General features: G+C 33.5%; 1 protein-coding gene across 14 annotated transcripts in view; it reads right to left on the reverse strand.

The window, feature by feature from the left end:
• The window catches only part of ZNF644 (zinc finger protein 644), a 103360-nt gene that overhangs the window by 18435 nt on the left and 68065 nt on the right, over positions 1 to 16860 (reverse strand). For 10 of the 14 annotated variants that reach the window (XM_033114248.1, XM_033114245.1, XM_033114237.1 and 7 more), the window contains 2 exons: positions 1547 to 4572; positions 763 to 1368 (listed from right to left, as the gene is read on the reverse strand). The exons of the other annotated variants lie outside the window; for them this stretch is intronic. In XM_033114248.1, the coding sequence (XP_032970139.1) occupies positions 763 to 1368; positions 1547 to 4572 (3632 nt within the window). The remainder of the gene's footprint in view (positions 1 to 762; positions 1369 to 1546; positions 4573 to 16860) is intronic. 14 annotated transcript variants of the gene reach the window in all.

A 16860-nucleotide genomic window follows, 5' to 3' on the forward strand; every position in this document is an offset into this window, starting at 1 on the left:
AAGACACTTAAAATTTTCCTAGTCTAAAAGTATAAACCAGACTTAGCAACACCAAGTTTGGCTAGTTTATCTGCCACATCATTTGCCAACATACGCAAAACATTCCTTTGAAAAGCAAAAACTATTGGTGCACGAGCACTAAACCAAAACTTCTCTTCTGTTCCGGTAGAACTATTATAAAATCGAAAATCCCAAACTAATGTTTTACACGCACAACAGTTCTCCGAAACCAAACTATCCCACAATACAATGAGGACTTGGAGAAGAAGTTTCTTTGGGTTAATCACAACACACAACAGACAGCAATCCATTCAGTTTAAAGAGTCTGTTTTGTTTTGTTTTGTTTTACCTAAACTGCAGGAAAACCAACAGCTAAATCTTGAAACCATTATCACTTCTGAGCACTGGCAAAAATGTAAGAGGCTTGCCTTTTCGGTAATGCTATGCTTTTGAACAACGTCAACCTCCCATCCACAGAACCATCTCCCGGTCATAGCAAATTTTATTTTTATAGATCGGCTTTTTGTTTGTTTGTTTTTGCTTTTGTTCACCTTACATTTTGACCAAGAAATGAGGCACAGAGAATTCAGTGCTGATGTGCATCAACTGATTTCTATAGAAATGACAGTATAACCAATCTTTGCTCTGCAAAAAAAAGCAGCTTAAAAAGATCCTACGCAAGTATTTTCTACAAATATTCCAATAAAGCAAGCATAATTAAGTCGTCTAAATTATATATAATAGTCATAAATGTCCTCTTACCTGAGTGCATAGTCAAGTCCATTTTTTGTGGTTGATACATCAATGAACTGTCTTCATTTAATGGAAGAACACATTTCTGAACAAATCTCTTTCTTGCAGTTTGATTATGGATCTTTTGAGGAAAGATAGAAGAATTCCTTTCTTCTCCCATCCTTTTATTTTTAAGCAGTTCTATCAATGTAAGAGACTGATTCTTTTTTCCACTGGGCAGTTCTGGTTTTGTTTCATCATATTCATTTAGGAAACTCAGCCCTTCTTCCTCTGATGCAGACACTGATAAAGTTTCAGTCTTTAGGCCATTACGGTATGCTTCAAGAGGTATAACATTTTGAGATAGAAAGTCATCACTTGATGCAAGTTTTTGAGCTACAAATGGTCTGGGAATAATACGACGACTGTTCAAAGCCTTTAAGATTTTTTCGTATTTTTCTTCATTTTGCATCATCTCATTCAGAACACAAATTGGAGATTTGTGAGCATCCCACTTGGTCTTTCCCAGTCTTTTCAGGTGGCCTCTAACATGATTTGATAATCCAATTTTAGTATCAAACCAACCACCACAGAGCTGACAAGTGTGTTCAGAAGTGGTTTCAGACTTCTCTATAGCTAAAAAAAATTTTTTAAGAGTGGTATCAGAATTTTTTATAAATTGACCATCTTAAAGCCAATTAACTGAAATATGACATTATGTGATGCTAATAAAGACCAAATTTGAGCAAAACTTTGAAATCCTTTGAATTTGAATACAGACACATTAGCACAAGTTATCTACATGAAAACTTACCTTTTCTAACTCGCTTAACAGGTGTCCCTGTGCCAGTTCTTTTGAAATGCTGCATTTTGTCACTTGTGGCTATTTGTTCGGGTGATACAACATGGCGAGCTTCATAGCTTAATCCTGCTCTATGAAGATGGCCCCGGACATGATTTGACAACCCAACACCTGTTTCAAATGTTGCTGGGCAGTAAGGACACGATTTCTTCTCAAGAGACAAATCAGTCCAATGAAAAACAGAACTATGCTTTGACAATGAAGTTTCCGCATTTTCTAAATGCTGAGGATCATGTATCTCATGCAGAAAGTTATTAGTTCCAGCATCTTCATAATATTCAAAATAAAATCCATCATTTTGATCATAACTTAGGGTAGCATTTTCTCCAGACTCTTGATTTTCCACCTTGCTTTTAAATAGAGGGAATAAGTTTACATGTTCTTGATTAATATCATTATAAGTTTCATCTTCTATAGTCTGTGTAGTGTAGTCACCTAGCTCAACATTATCCCAGGAACTTTCATCTTCCGTTTCATAGCTATCTTTCTTTTCTGCAGAATTAAGTTTCTGCAAAACAACAACAGTCATTTTATGCAGGAAATCTGGGTAGCTATCCAAGTCTTCTCCTCCAGTAGAACTTTCCTTCTTAGATTCCTTAACTCTTCTCTTTACAGATACACGCCTATGATCTTTGAAGCTTTCTGACCTTTTGGTATCAGAGTTTTGAGGGTCTGAAATAAAACTATTGTGAGAATTACTTGATGATGAAAACAGATGTAAAGAATTTAATGACCTAGCTTCTTCTTTTTTGAAATGCAGAGGATATGATTCACCTGATTTTTTGATCATCCTGTAGTTTTCATATTTGTGTCTATATAAATAGTTGCTATTTGCCTTGGCAGTAGATTTTTCTTTTGCTGCTTGATGAAAATACTTAGGTTTTTGGTCAATGCTGCTTTTATTCATTACAGTCTTGTGAGAATTGTTTTGATTGCACACAGACTGGGCAATGCTTTTCCGAGCCTTTTGTATTCTGTGTGGCCGCTTATGGAATTTTGAAACATTACTTGACTGTGAGGATGATCCAAATGCTCGCTTTACATCTTGCTTTAAAGCAGAGTTCTTTGGAAATGTGGCTGACTGCTGCTTAGCTAACGGTTTAGTGCTCTCAGTATCTACAGGTTCTTCAAGGACGTCGCTTTTTCTTTTACCAAGTCCAAGAGCTCTACCAAATGAATCAACGCATGATGATGAATGCAAGTATTCCGTGTGTTTTTTCAAAATACTTCTGGTTGAAGTAGTAAAAGGACACATCTTACATACGTAGGTGGCTGATTTTTTGGATGATCCTATAACAGAGTCTTTCATAAAAGACTTTTTTTGCGTTTTCCTCTGAGCTACATCAGAACTGACAATAGGACATTTTACCACTGCTCCATGGGCAATGCCTCGATGGCATTCCAATTCATTTTCTGTCACTGCCATGAAGTTACACTCTTCACAGCAGTAGTACCTTTTATCTTTTTCATGGGTTTTAGCATGTTGCACAAATGTTTTAGGGCAATTGGTACCAAACACACACTGAGGGCACTGTAATCGTGCACTTCTTCCTTCATCCTGAAGTTCTTTCAATTCACGAATCTCCTCCATCAACTTTTGTCTTCTTTCTTGGTGAATAATCATATGCTTTAAAAGTGAGTTACGATCTCGAAATGTCCGTCCACATTCTCTACAAGCATATGGCCTTGGGACATTAAGATGACGAAAGTGACTGTTCCCATCTAAATGATACATCATATGCCTGTGGAGGTGCTTTTTCTCCCGAAAATTCACATTGCACTTTGTACAGGGGTAGAAAGATGGCTCTTCGGTGCTGAAAGTAGCAGGTGACTCTGAATCACTTTCTTCACATTTCTTTTTTAAGGTATTTGAAATAAAAGTGCTAGTATGAACAGGTGAACTGTCTTCTCCACACTTATCTGGGTTATAAATTAGATGTTGAAAAGCACCCACAGATTCCAAGTCTTCATCAGTTGATTCAGGCTTCACTTTTGATAATGCATATTTCTGTGAGTCTACTGCTTGTAGTTCTTCATTCTGTTCCAGAAAGTCTACTTCTAGCATTTTTGACTTATTGGGTATACAATTAGAATCACTAAAGCAATCCTCAGTATAACGAGTTATCTTGCTTACATCCATTTTTCGCTTTCTCTTTTTTTCTAGACCTACTTTAGAGTGAACTGGAGCTTTATCCGCTGTGTCTTCATTAGTCATAAGGAACTGAATGAACTCTTTTTGGGGGTCCCAGTTTGTATCATTTTCTGACCTAAATTCATCTGTACCTGAGGAAATTCCTGTTAACGTATTGACACAATCATCTTTTACCAATAACTCTTCACTATCCTCACCCACCTCTACTTGATTTATTAAAGTGCTCCCTGACTTTATGTTACTCCCTACAGAATTCTGAATGTCACAACCAACTGAAGCAGAGGTAGGTAGTTTTTTAATGGAATGGGTTGGATTCTTAGCAGGTGCTACATCTGATAACAAAAATAAAACTTGATGTTGACTTGCTTTCTGCGGGGGAGACAGCTGAAGATCAGCTGTCACCTTCAAAGTTGAGCAAGATTCTGTTGTTGGCTGATCCACAGGCTGTCCAGTGGTTAATGAAACACTGCCTTTATTCATATTGGAAGTCTTAGTTAAGGAGGAGTGTGAAACTGGTCCATTAACAGCAGCTCCTTTAGGCAAGATAACGTTTTCAATAGAAACAGCAGGAGCACCAGCATGTATAAATAGAGTAGACTGGCCTCCACTTAAGGCTTTTTCAGATTTGTCCTTTGACAGTTCTTCAGGCAGAGTGAATGGATTACTATTCTGAAATGATGTTTGACAATCTTTTGGTTTATGAACTCCACTTTCTTTGTCTGAGATAAAATTGCTGTCATCTAGGAGTTCTTCTTTAGCACCAGTAATATCGGTGTTTTTCTTCAAATCATCCATATTGTTGGCAAGGCCATTTAACACATTTAGTCTAGAAAATGGAAAAAAGAAATTTAGATTTGCATGAACGAAAAATACTATTAGAATGTATGGAGAGTTGAAAGTACACATTTTTATTAGCTCAATTATACTCTTTATATCGAGATCCTAATAATTTCCTAAGAATGAAGAAACACTGAAAAATAGAAAGACTTTAAAAGTGTCTCAAAGGTTAATATTTTTCTTTGTGCTCCACAACAACGCAATACTGTATATACACAAAATGTCTAGGGAAAAGCAGCATAACCACATACACAGAGCTATATACGATATAAATAAAGATGCCACAGACTAGAGAAAAAAAAAACAACTTTAAAATCTCATATAGAGATTGCTAATAAAATTACCTTACTTAAGTTGATTTATTAAGGACAGTCACTCTATACTACAGAATAATGTGAATTTTTTTCGCTTAACAGTTTATTCTTGGAAAAAGTTAACAAAACACCATTCAGTAAAGAACCTTACTTGAATGAACACATTTGCTATCAACATCAATGGCTAATGCATGAAACAGGAATTTTTTTGCTCTCAATATTTCATTCTCCTAAAATTCTACTGATTTAAAAAATGTTTTATTCACAGGGTTTCATTCATCCCTTATGTAAATTATTCTTAGTTCTAAATGAGCAAAGTCAAAATTCATGAAGGGTTATGTTACTTTAAATATTCATAACCTGGGCTCACAAATTCTAGGCATTTCCTAAAGGCAGTTATCCCATTTATGTATGATCTGACAGTTTACTGCAATGGCCTAAGACTTTTTACTCTAAATCATCATAAATAAGTTAGGATTTTAGTTGACTTCATATAAAACATAAAATTTTATCTAGGCATTTTGACAAAATATTTAATCATTATGGGAAGATAGCAGAATATTTTTTAAGAAGACTTCTAAAAGTTTGGGAAACCTGTATACACACATGGCTATAACTACTGCCCTTACTACGAAGAATTCCCTTGCGCCCTGTTTTTATCCTGCTCTAAGAAATGGCCACATTATACAGGAATTGCCTATCTCTTTGGAAGAATGGAAGCTCTTTGAGGGCAGGGACTGTGACCCAGTCACCTTCATATCTCTGGAACTTAACACGGTGCTTGGCATAGGCGCTCAGGCCATATTTGATGAATAAGGACTACAAACACAATTGCGAAATCAACGCAAAAGTTCCTAAAGTAACAGAAGGAAAACAGTTTTCTTCCTGCGGAATTTGGGTCCCCTGTTCAAATAGTGCAAATTCCATCATGGTTCTGATTTTCTGACTCACCAACTGCAGCAAGGCCTTCAAAACATGCAATAATCAATTTAAACAACCTGCTATTTGGCAACCCCATGTATTAACTATTTGATGTACTGGCATAAAATTCTGTAGTTCCCTTCCTTTTGTACAGAGTAGCAAGTACAGTTCATTCATTCTCCAAGTATCTAATGAGCCCTTTCTAGGTGCCCAGCACTGCTCCTGTATGAGGGGTACAGTTGTCAGCAAGACAGACCTAGGCTCCTGCTCTCAGATAAAGAACAGTCTTCCATTTTCTTTCATAGTATTCTTAATTTGTATAATGAGTAATACCATTTTAGAACAGCAGGAACTTACAATTCGGTATTTAGAAATGAAAACATTTTCAATAAAGTTTATTATGTCTAATGTCTTTCATGGTATGCTTTGGAAAACAGTAAGTCTAGATCAAGAATAAAATAGTTATTTCTAATTGCTTTCTTCTTATTTCACAACTTGGAACAAGCACTCATAAATTTGACCTTATCTTACGAACAGATGTGTTCTTTAATACAATACACATTACAAGTACCTATTACAAATATCTTTCTTTGGTATTATTTATACCAACAATCATTTTTTTCTGCCCCTTCAAGGTCTCAGAATTCTGTTCTTAGATTGGCAAACTTCCACAGTAATAAAAATAGACTTCCAATAAGATCATATTCAATGGTATCACCCCAAAATGGTGCTAATGCAGCACCCAGCAGGAGTCTCTTCATCACATACACAGAAGTTAAAAATGGGCAGCACATAAATGTGTTAGGAAGGAGTACACAAAACGTCAATGAAAAGAAAAGCAAACATTGATGCTATACTATTATTTATTCCTGAGATTTCTGATTAAATTTGGTGTAAAAAGTTGAATGCCCAAATAGGAACAATCTCATAAATCTGAAATGGACAACAGAATTTTTTAAAAACTATACTGAAAGGCACTTTCTGTTCCTACTTATTATAATCACAGAGGTAGACAAATATATGCTCAGTCAATGTGAAAGGCTGTATTAGCTTTTCTCAACAGGAAGCAACGTTGCTAACGAAGTGGTAAATTCAGTGTTAATGAGTGGCTTCACTGTTACCACCTCAGAGGTAAAACCTTCCATGTTCCACGTTCTATCCATCTGTTCTGGTGTTAGAGGTTCAGAGATGGAACAGACGCTTCCCATTTAAAGCAACTTCATTGGTACCCCCTGAACAGCAGGGTGACAAACTATGAGAATATCATGTCGGCTTGAAGACTGTATCCTCATTACCAAAATGGCTTTATAAGAGCCTTCAGTGAGTTAACATGCTGAAGATACCAACTGTTTTGCTCAAAAACATACAAAGAATATATGTGCATAACAGATCTTTTCTCTATAAAACACATCCAGTGAAAAGAAAAACAAAAGATCAAATTAAATAGTTAAAAATCTAAAGCGAGGTCTTTAACAATCAAAGTTTTCCTTTACACCTACATAATGAAATATGCCTTACTTGTCCCCAAACTAATAATTATTTCTACTCAAAAAGTCTTTCTTTTTCAGAATTTTTTATTAGCACATGAATATTAAAAACCTACTCCATCGGTTTAAAAATATGCTATAAGAAATTGACTCAGTAAACTAGTATTTTAGCAACAATGAAAAATCTTCCTGTTTTAATTTTCAGAATACATTTTCACTGAAAAATGTTCAAAATACATTTTTTTCTTAACAGTATTCAAGACTCATAGGTGTTGCTTTGAGATACAATGAGGAACAATGAATCATCAAAAATATGTTGTACTGAATAATGGATCTAGAATTTGACCTAAAAAATTACTTCCCTACATTCATGAATCCAAGCAAGAAAACATTTGACCTATAAGCTAATTTCGCACTCTCATATAGCTTTTCCAACTATCTTTATATATTCAAATATACATAGCAAAGCCATCAGTAGCAGGTTATATTACTATAACTAAGTAGGGGACATATTTGAAGGTAGGCATTATTCATTAAGTTTAAAAAAGGGAAACTAATAAATTAACAAACACACTAATGTTATATTGTTTGGACTCCCTAAATTTCAATGAATTTGCTGTATCAATTAGGATCTATTTTATAAAATGTTTAGACACTATTATGTCCTCTATGTAATCACATAACCATAGGATTTTTCTTTTAACTGAATTTTAAAATGTTCTTTTAAAAAACTCACATGCTTTATAAAAAGCTGCAAATGGAATTTTAAATCTACATAAAACATCTTTCACTTTCTAGAAAATCATGATGAGTTCTACAGCTATAACTGCCCGTAGTTATATACTGTGAGCATTAGAAAAGAGGTACAAAGGTCAGATCTGTCTTCAAGATGACAGATCATCACTTATATGCCTCAAGCTAGACTTATTGTCTCAGAAATCTCAAACATCAGTATTTTTGCAAACTATCAGCACTTGTTGTAACACCCTCAGTACACTACATCTTGAGGTTACTACAGAAGAAATGAGGTGATAATTGCATATTAACATAATTATTCTGTAATCCCTCTGAGCAAGCTTCCTAGGTCACTCAGTAATTCAGATTAGATACAACCTTCCTGTCATCAAATCTATGCTGTCCACTTTCTGTTCATGAATTCTTTTTTGATAGAAAATTAACTTAATTTCACTCTTTTATGTACATTATTAATTGTATTTATTGCAAGTAGGTTAATATTTTGTGGGTACTTATTACATAATGCCAACCTTGTCATGTAGTATTAATTTCACACAAAAATATAATACAATTTGCTCTTAATCTACATTAGTACATTAATAACTATACTAAACAGCTATGAATAAATTACAATGTTGCCCACAAGCAGAGTAGGTTTACAGTTAGGATTTGTCAGATTTTCATAAACTCTATGTTCATTTAAATTATCCTTGGGAACACATGACAACTTCAGTTGGCCATATATGAGACTGGGTTAAGAAGAGAAGACCATTCACAACTGTCATTCTAATTGCAAAACAAATCTTAATTAACTGAAATACTACATCTAAAATTACTGCAGCATTTAGGTCTACATATACCATACTCAATGCACACACATATATACCTAAGTCTCACCTAGTTTACAATGCCAAGTGAAGACAAGAGTATACCATATAACCATATTATCCAGGTAGTCTCTTACTCTGGATGTCACACTGAGAGGAAACACTAAAAAAATACAGAACATTCATATAAGCATATCTGGCATGCCACATAATGAAAATGAAGAGAAACTTGGTATGTTTAGCCTAACAACCAATACAATTTACAATCTTTCAATGTTTGAAGATTTGGAGTAGAGAAGGAAGAACACAATTAATGTGTTTGAACCATAAAAATGTGGATTTCATCTCTAGATTAAGAAAACCTAGAAACAGGAACCATATAACAATGCAAAGGGTTCTCTTACACAACAGTAAACTGAATGGCTCAGGAGGCTTAACTATTATTTGTCAGGAACAATGCAGAAGGGAACATGGCATTGGAGGTTGGATAAAATGATTTCTAAGGTTCTTCCTTATATGTACTACATATGTTTAATGACTGGTTTACATTATTAACATTTAATATAACTTCAAATAAGGAGCTAAAAAACATTAGTGAAATACACTATAGTACTTTAAAAACCTTGTCTAAATTCAAAATTACCTGAAATAATCCTTTAGTTAACTTGTAATATGTGGATAAGCTGAGTCTTGAACAAGGAAAGTATGTCACCAAATGACTAACACACGGAGGCCACAGAGCTCATTTGCATCATGAAAATTACATACAAAGAGGTTTTTTCTACTGGCAATACCAAAAAACACTGTCACTGAGTTTGAACATCTAGAAAATACATAGATAATGAGCAGAAAAACAAAATACATAGGGCACATAATGCTTTCCTGTCTGCAATATGTGGCACTGATGTGACAAACTAATGATCTATAAGTGATTTTACCACCTACCACCAAATTACATTAAACTTGAATAAACTTGAATAGTTTTGTTCCTGATACCATGTAGTTAATCTCCATTATTTAATAAAAAGATGTTACAAATAGTTAGGTACTAGATGATAAGTACTCAGAAACACAAAGTGATTCTAACTGCAAAGTATATAGTAAATACAAAATATAACGAGACATGTATCAAGAGGCTGCTGTATGGTAAAACTGAAGCAGGTAACTACAAGACGGAAGGACAAAAGGAAGGTGGGGAGGACTACAGAAGTGCTATCTTTAACAATCTGGCAAAATTATGTAATTAAGGAGAAGCAACTGTAATAGAAAAATAAATGGATAGTCACTAATCAAAGATTAATTCCTAATGGAGAATTTTGCATTTCGAAAAGGCAAGGCAATAAATTACAGCTGCAACCAGTGGAGAGTGCTAAGTCATATTCAGCATGGGTTGACTACTTGTGTTGTTTATGCTTGCATGTGGTCAGAACAAGTGATCATCTCAGTTCTGATTGGGTAAATAACGTACCTGTGCGCATTGTTCTAACAAGAGTAATTCTTTTCTTTTTAAGTAAAATGAGTGATAACTTTTTTATATGTTTTTCAAACCAAACTTTTGACCACAATTGTGTAACACGAGTCAAAAATATATTAACTGCCATAAATCAGTATTTTATTTTTGCTTTTGGTGTTCTTCAGTATATGATGAGTTTGCATAGTCTTGGGATGTTTTTTATATATTAACCGATCATGTCCAATAAGTGCAAAAGAAGTATGTTAAAAGTCCTAGGAAGATACAACGTATAATTATATTAGGAATGAAAACAGAGATAAAAAACATACCTCAAGTGATAACATACATATTATATATGCATATGGAATGAACTACTTTAGAGTTGAAATAATTCTGAACGACATAGAGAATTCCACCATTAAAAATTACTGTGCCTATACATTTGACAATAATCAGCAAGAGATAAGAAAATGTGATAAAGGAAGCTTTTGAGTACAAAATCAGCTTCAATGTCAGATGTCTATTTGCCTAATGGCTATTCAGGAAAGGCTAGAAGTTTCTTTAAGAACTTAAAAGTTAAGAACGTTAAATAGTACTACTGATGAAACTTCTGCCCCAACCCTGTATGATTCCACAGGATCAAGGCCCATTAGAGTATGCACATCAAAGTTAGTGGCATGACTACAAATGCAAACAATTGTGGCTTTCAAGAAATTCCTCACAACAGGTGAAGGGCTGTTTGTGCCTTAAGATAGGTTGCCTGGAACATAACAAATGTTATGCTAGTTTCTTCTAAACCTCAAACAATTTTGCTCTTTCAAATTCAAAAATTCACAGATTCAACTGTATATACATTAAAAAAACTTTTGTAGATTTTAATAAACTAAAATCTCATTACAAAAGTTACTTTAATTCATTTGACAATCACATATTAATCATATTTAGAAAATATAAATATACATTTATAGTCTAATGGGAAGTAAACTTGAACATAATGACAACCAGAGAATAAATTTCACTGATTTATAATTTCATTTTATTGAAAGAGGGCTCAGATTATAAAAAGAAATTCTGTAATAATCTGTAACAAATACTTAACCTTTCACCTATATTATATATATTTAAACTCTAGTATGTAAATTGAAATGTAGATATATTTAGATGGGAAAGTGTAGATATTCTCATTGAGAACTAGAAAAACAAAACTAGAAATTTTATTTTTTATAAAATAATATTTTTATTAAATGTGAACTCTCCTCTTGATATTATCATTTACTCAATGCGCATTTTTTTCTTTCTAAAATCTGCCCCCAAAAATCCAATTATCTTCTAAAAAACTATTCCAAGGTAATCACTACTCTACAATTATCTTCATGTAGGGTGGTAAAAATTGAAATACAGAAATTTGCTTTCCTTGAAACAAAGTATGTAGTAATATGTACCTCTCAAAGACCAGTTTTTTAAAATACACACACACACGCACACATGCACACACACATGTGTGTGGGTGTGTGAGAGATGGCAATTCACAAATCAGCCAATAGTTTTTTTTTCTTATTTAACATTTGAGCTGCTAACAAGTTTTTAAATACTGAATGTTCAATTTTGGAATTTCATTTATAAAACCAGAGACAATTATTTATTGTGAATTACAAAATTCCACCACAAAATGTTACAGAAAACATTACATAACATTTAGAAAGTGCAAATAGTTATTAGTAATCAAATGTATAGCCTTTTTCAAGCCATTATGATTTAAATAATTTCCTTCGGGTTTACTCATAGGAAGAGAGAATGATGGCATTGGTCAAGAGTAGCAATTTTGAACCATAAGATTTACAGAACTCATAAAACCAAAATGTTATCATTAGTACATTACTTTTTTATAAAAGGTGACTAAAGCACATTTAAAATTGAGATCATTTCAGAGAAATTTAAAAATTTTCTTAACACTAATCAAATGGTATCACTGGTAGTTGTTTTTTATTTTTTACTGTACTGCTATCTAACTGAAGAAGACTATACAGGACACACATGTAGAAAAAACTGCTGTCAATAAATAGCACTACATTATGTTCCCAGTGAGCAATACAGATTATACATTCTATACTTCAGAGGAGATACAAGGTCCTATAAAATACCATGGCTAAGAAAAGCGTCACAAAACAGATGGTCGGGCTAAAGTTTAAACACTGCGGTGCCAAGAGACTCTTTGCAGATAGACATGCCTGGGTCTGAAAAGTGGCTCCATAACTTCTAGCTTGGATGAAGTTACTCCACCTTCCTAAACTTCAGTGGCTTCATCAATAAAACAAAGATAAAACCTACTTATAGAATTGTGAAGATTAAATAAAACATGTAGCATAGGGCCTGCCATTTAGTAATCGCTCAGTAAGTGTTATTTCCCTATGACCTTTGCCATTAACTTGTTTCATTTATGGAACAATGACACTTAATTTGTGCACTGCTCCTAGCGATGAAGGAGGCCTTCACAAGCAGAAATTTATTCTAGAAAGAGATACCTGGGACTTTATACCACTCCCAGGGTATAATAAACAGGATATATGAGTAGAAGCTAGAGTCAGAAGAAGAAGCATATCTTAAGAGTTGCTGGGGCTAGAATAATAACACTCCTGTGGGGATAAAGCAGGGCTTCAGTGAAATAATTATTCAATAAGCAATAAAGAGGGGAATTACAGCGCTTGACCCAGTGTTCTAATGAAAAAGGATATGAAGTGCCCAATCAGAATTTAAGAGTTTCTGATTCCTTAGTGTCTATCAAGGACATGAACTGATCTTTCCTCTCTCATAAAACACCAATGAAATGAAAGCAGATGGACTAGAAGAGAGAGACATACCAAGGCAGATAAAACCATAAACTAGAAGAGTCATCGACAAGTGCTGTAAAGAATGGCAGAGTAATCTCAAATAAAACAATCAAATAACCTAAAAACTGATTTTATACAAAAGAATATGAATTGGAATAGCATCAGACTTTTCACCCTCAAAACTAAGTGTTAAGTCAATGGAGCAATAACTTCAGAGTTTGGAGTAAAATTATTTTGACTATAGAATTCTATACAGACACACATAACATAATATTTAAATGTGAGGGCACACAGCCTCTAAAACTTTACCACTCACCACCATCTCAGAAAAATTTTTCCAAAAGGTTGAGTGTGTGGGGATCTAAAAATGACTAAAATTCATGTTAAGTGTATTTTTTATTATTTTATACAACAATGAGGTTGTAGATAAACTTATTATTAATAGTGATGGTAATATATATAAATTTAAATGCTTGTTAAAATTATGTTTAATCACTAGAATAAAAAGAGGAAGTAAATATACTCAATATATACTTACTATCTTCAGATTCTGTGTTATTGTGTTTTAAATAAAGAAGTACAATATGCTTTGAGGAAGAGGCTGACAAAGAACTTTGAAATGAAAAATTACTTTGAAAATAAAGAACAGAACAAAACCAGAAACCAAAAACAACCCCAGTACGTAAATCGAACAGCAGAGTGGATACAGCTGATGAAATGAGGTATTTCTCCTGAACACAATTTTTTTTTAAAAAAGGGGCAATAAGGGGCTAAAAATAATAATAAGAGAAAAGTTAGGAGACACAAAGTCTAGATCCACAAATTAAACCAAGTTGGAATTATAGAGGAAACTAGGGGACTGGAGAAGATGACACAACAGAAAACAAATCCGGACCTCAAAAAACAGAAATCCTCAGATTAACAGGGCTCAAGGAGTGTTCAGCAGGAGGAAGAAAAAGACATGCCACTTAACAAGTCCTGGGGACATTTTGGAACTCTGAGAATAAAAGGAAAAATTCCACTCATTTCCAGAAAACAAAACAAAAACTAGACTACCTACAAAGTAACAAGAATACACAATTCATCATCAGTAGTGTTGTCAGACTTTTGAAGGAAAGTGATTTTTTAAAATAAAATTTGTCTGAAAATATTACAAAAGTAGAACATATTTGTTGCAATCTCCTCTACTTTCCCATTCTCTCCCACTTCAGACACCAATGTAACAGTCAGGTATATCCGCCTTTTTGTTCTTCATACAGACACATATACATGTTATTTGTTTTGTGTTTATCTTTACAGAAATGGGATTATATTATACACGATACAATAAATATCCTTGTAGAGCCTTATAGTAGTGTTTTAATTTCAATAACATAGGTTCTTCAAAGTTCTATGTGTATTTTTAGTTTAATGCACATTTCCACCTCATTTCCCCAAATTTCTATTCAATAATGCATGTCTACCTCCAAAGTATAAAAATGCCTGTTTCCCCACTTTCTTATCATTTTTGCTAGTATCATGCTCTAAGGTATGAAAATAATTTTCAAGCCAGAATTCTGTAACTAGATAAACTAGCATTCAAGTATAACAACAAAACATACACATTTTTGGACAAGCAAGAATTCCAAAAGTTTACCACCTACAAATGAGGTAATTACTCATGAACCTACTCAGGCATAGAGAGAATATATTAAAAAAGAAGACATAAAAATCAATAAAATTAATGAGCAATTAAACCACTAAAACATGCAATTAAATCTGTCAGGGAAATTTAAAAATTTTCTTAACACTAATCAAATGGTATCACTGATAATTGTCCAAAACAGATTCCTATGAAACGAGAAGCATATAATACTTAATAACATGGGAGCTAAGATCCAAAGAGACTTCAACATGGGAGGTTAGACTAGTAGACACTGATTAAATGAAAATCTTTTTTAAAATGTGTTAAAATCTTAAGGGTAACTAATGAAAATCATTAAATAAGATCTATATTAGGTTGATGCCAAAGTAATTGTGGTTTAAAAGGTTAAAAATTGCAAAAACAGCAATAACTTTTGCACCAACCTAAAAGTTTCAAATCTCTAGAATTAAAAAAATAAAGAAAATTTGACCAGTCCAATAAAAATTTATAAAAAGCAACAACAATGGAACATACCAAAGAGAAAATAAAAATAAGAAAGCAGAAAAAACCCAAACACATCAGTATTCACAGTAAATAGCAGAAAAAACCCAAACACATCAGTATTCACAGTAAATGAAAAGTTCATATATTAAGAAAAAGGCATTTGAGCAGATGGATGGCTCAGATGGTTAGAGTGCAAGCTCTGAACAACAGGGTTGCTGGTTCGATTCCCACATGGGCCAGTGAGCTGCGCCCTCCACAACTAGACTGAAGACAATGAGCGGCCGCTGAGCTTCCAGAGGAGCAGCCGAATGGCTCAGTTGGCTAGAGTGCAAGCTCTCAACAACAAGGTTGCCGGTTCAATTCCCGCAAGGGATGGTGGGCTGTGACCCCTGAAACTAAATATTTGAAAAAGGCAACTGAACTTGGAGCTGAGCTTTGCCCTCCACAACTACGCAGAAGGACGACAACTTGGAGCTGATGGGCCCTGGAGAAATACACTGTTCCCCAACATTCCCCAATAAAAAAAATTTTTTTTGAATCAATTAAAAAAATAAAGAAAAAGGCATTCATATTTGATTTGTTTAGTTTTTAAGGATGCTATAGGTGGTTTATAAAAGAAACACGGAGATTAAAAATAAAACGACAAAAAGATAAACTAGACAAATGTTAAAAACAAAGATGTCACGACTCTCAAAAATCAAATGAAATTTAACAAAAACACTAAATTTGCTACAGATGGATATTATATATTAATAAAGTATACCAATTAATATTATATATTAAAAAAGATCTACCAAGATATAACATTCATGAACCCTTCTGCATAAAACAAAATGGCTACAAAGTACATATAATAAACTTTTATTAGTATTAGAAGAAACTGACAATCACAGGGGGAGGCTTTAAACACTTCTCCCACAAAAGTCAACAGATCAAGGATATTGTAGTTTTTCTTAGGGCTAATACAATAAATTCAGCAAATCTGAAGGTATAAGATCAATATGCAAATATCAGATGTGTTTCTCTATGCTAGTAATGTATGATCTAAAAAGGAAATTAAAAATAATTTCATTTACAAAAGCATCTAAAGTAAAATACCTAGAAATAAATGTAGCCAAGGAGGCAAAAGATTTGTACACTGAAAACTACAAAACAATGCTGAAAGGTATAAGAAATTAAAGAATGCCTAAATAATTGGAAAGACATGCATGTTCATGTATTCAAAAATGAAGTATTAAGATGGCAACACTTCCCAAAATGATCTACAGATTCAATGTAATCACTATCAAAATTCTAATGGCCTTTTTTTTTTCTTTTGCAAAAACAAATAAGCTGATCCTAAAATCCATGTGGAACTGCAAGAGGTCCTGAGGAGCAAAAATAATATTAAAAAAGAAATAAAGTAAGAGGACTCACTGATTTAAAAACTTACTACAAAGCGATTGTAATCAGTGTGGTACTAGCATAAGGGTAGGCATATAGACCAATGGAATAGATTTGAGAATCCAGAAATAAACCCAAACATCTGTGGCCAAATGATTTTTTAAATAACCTGCCAAGGGCATTCAATGGGCAAAAATTAAG

This window comes from Rhinolophus ferrumequinum, chromosome 9 (genome assembly GCF_004115265.2).
Source record: "Rhinolophus ferrumequinum isolate MPI-CBG mRhiFer1 chromosome 9, mRhiFer1_v1.p, whole genome shotgun sequence".
NCBI lineage: Eukaryota > Metazoa > Chordata > Mammalia > Chiroptera > Rhinolophidae > Rhinolophus > Rhinolophus ferrumequinum.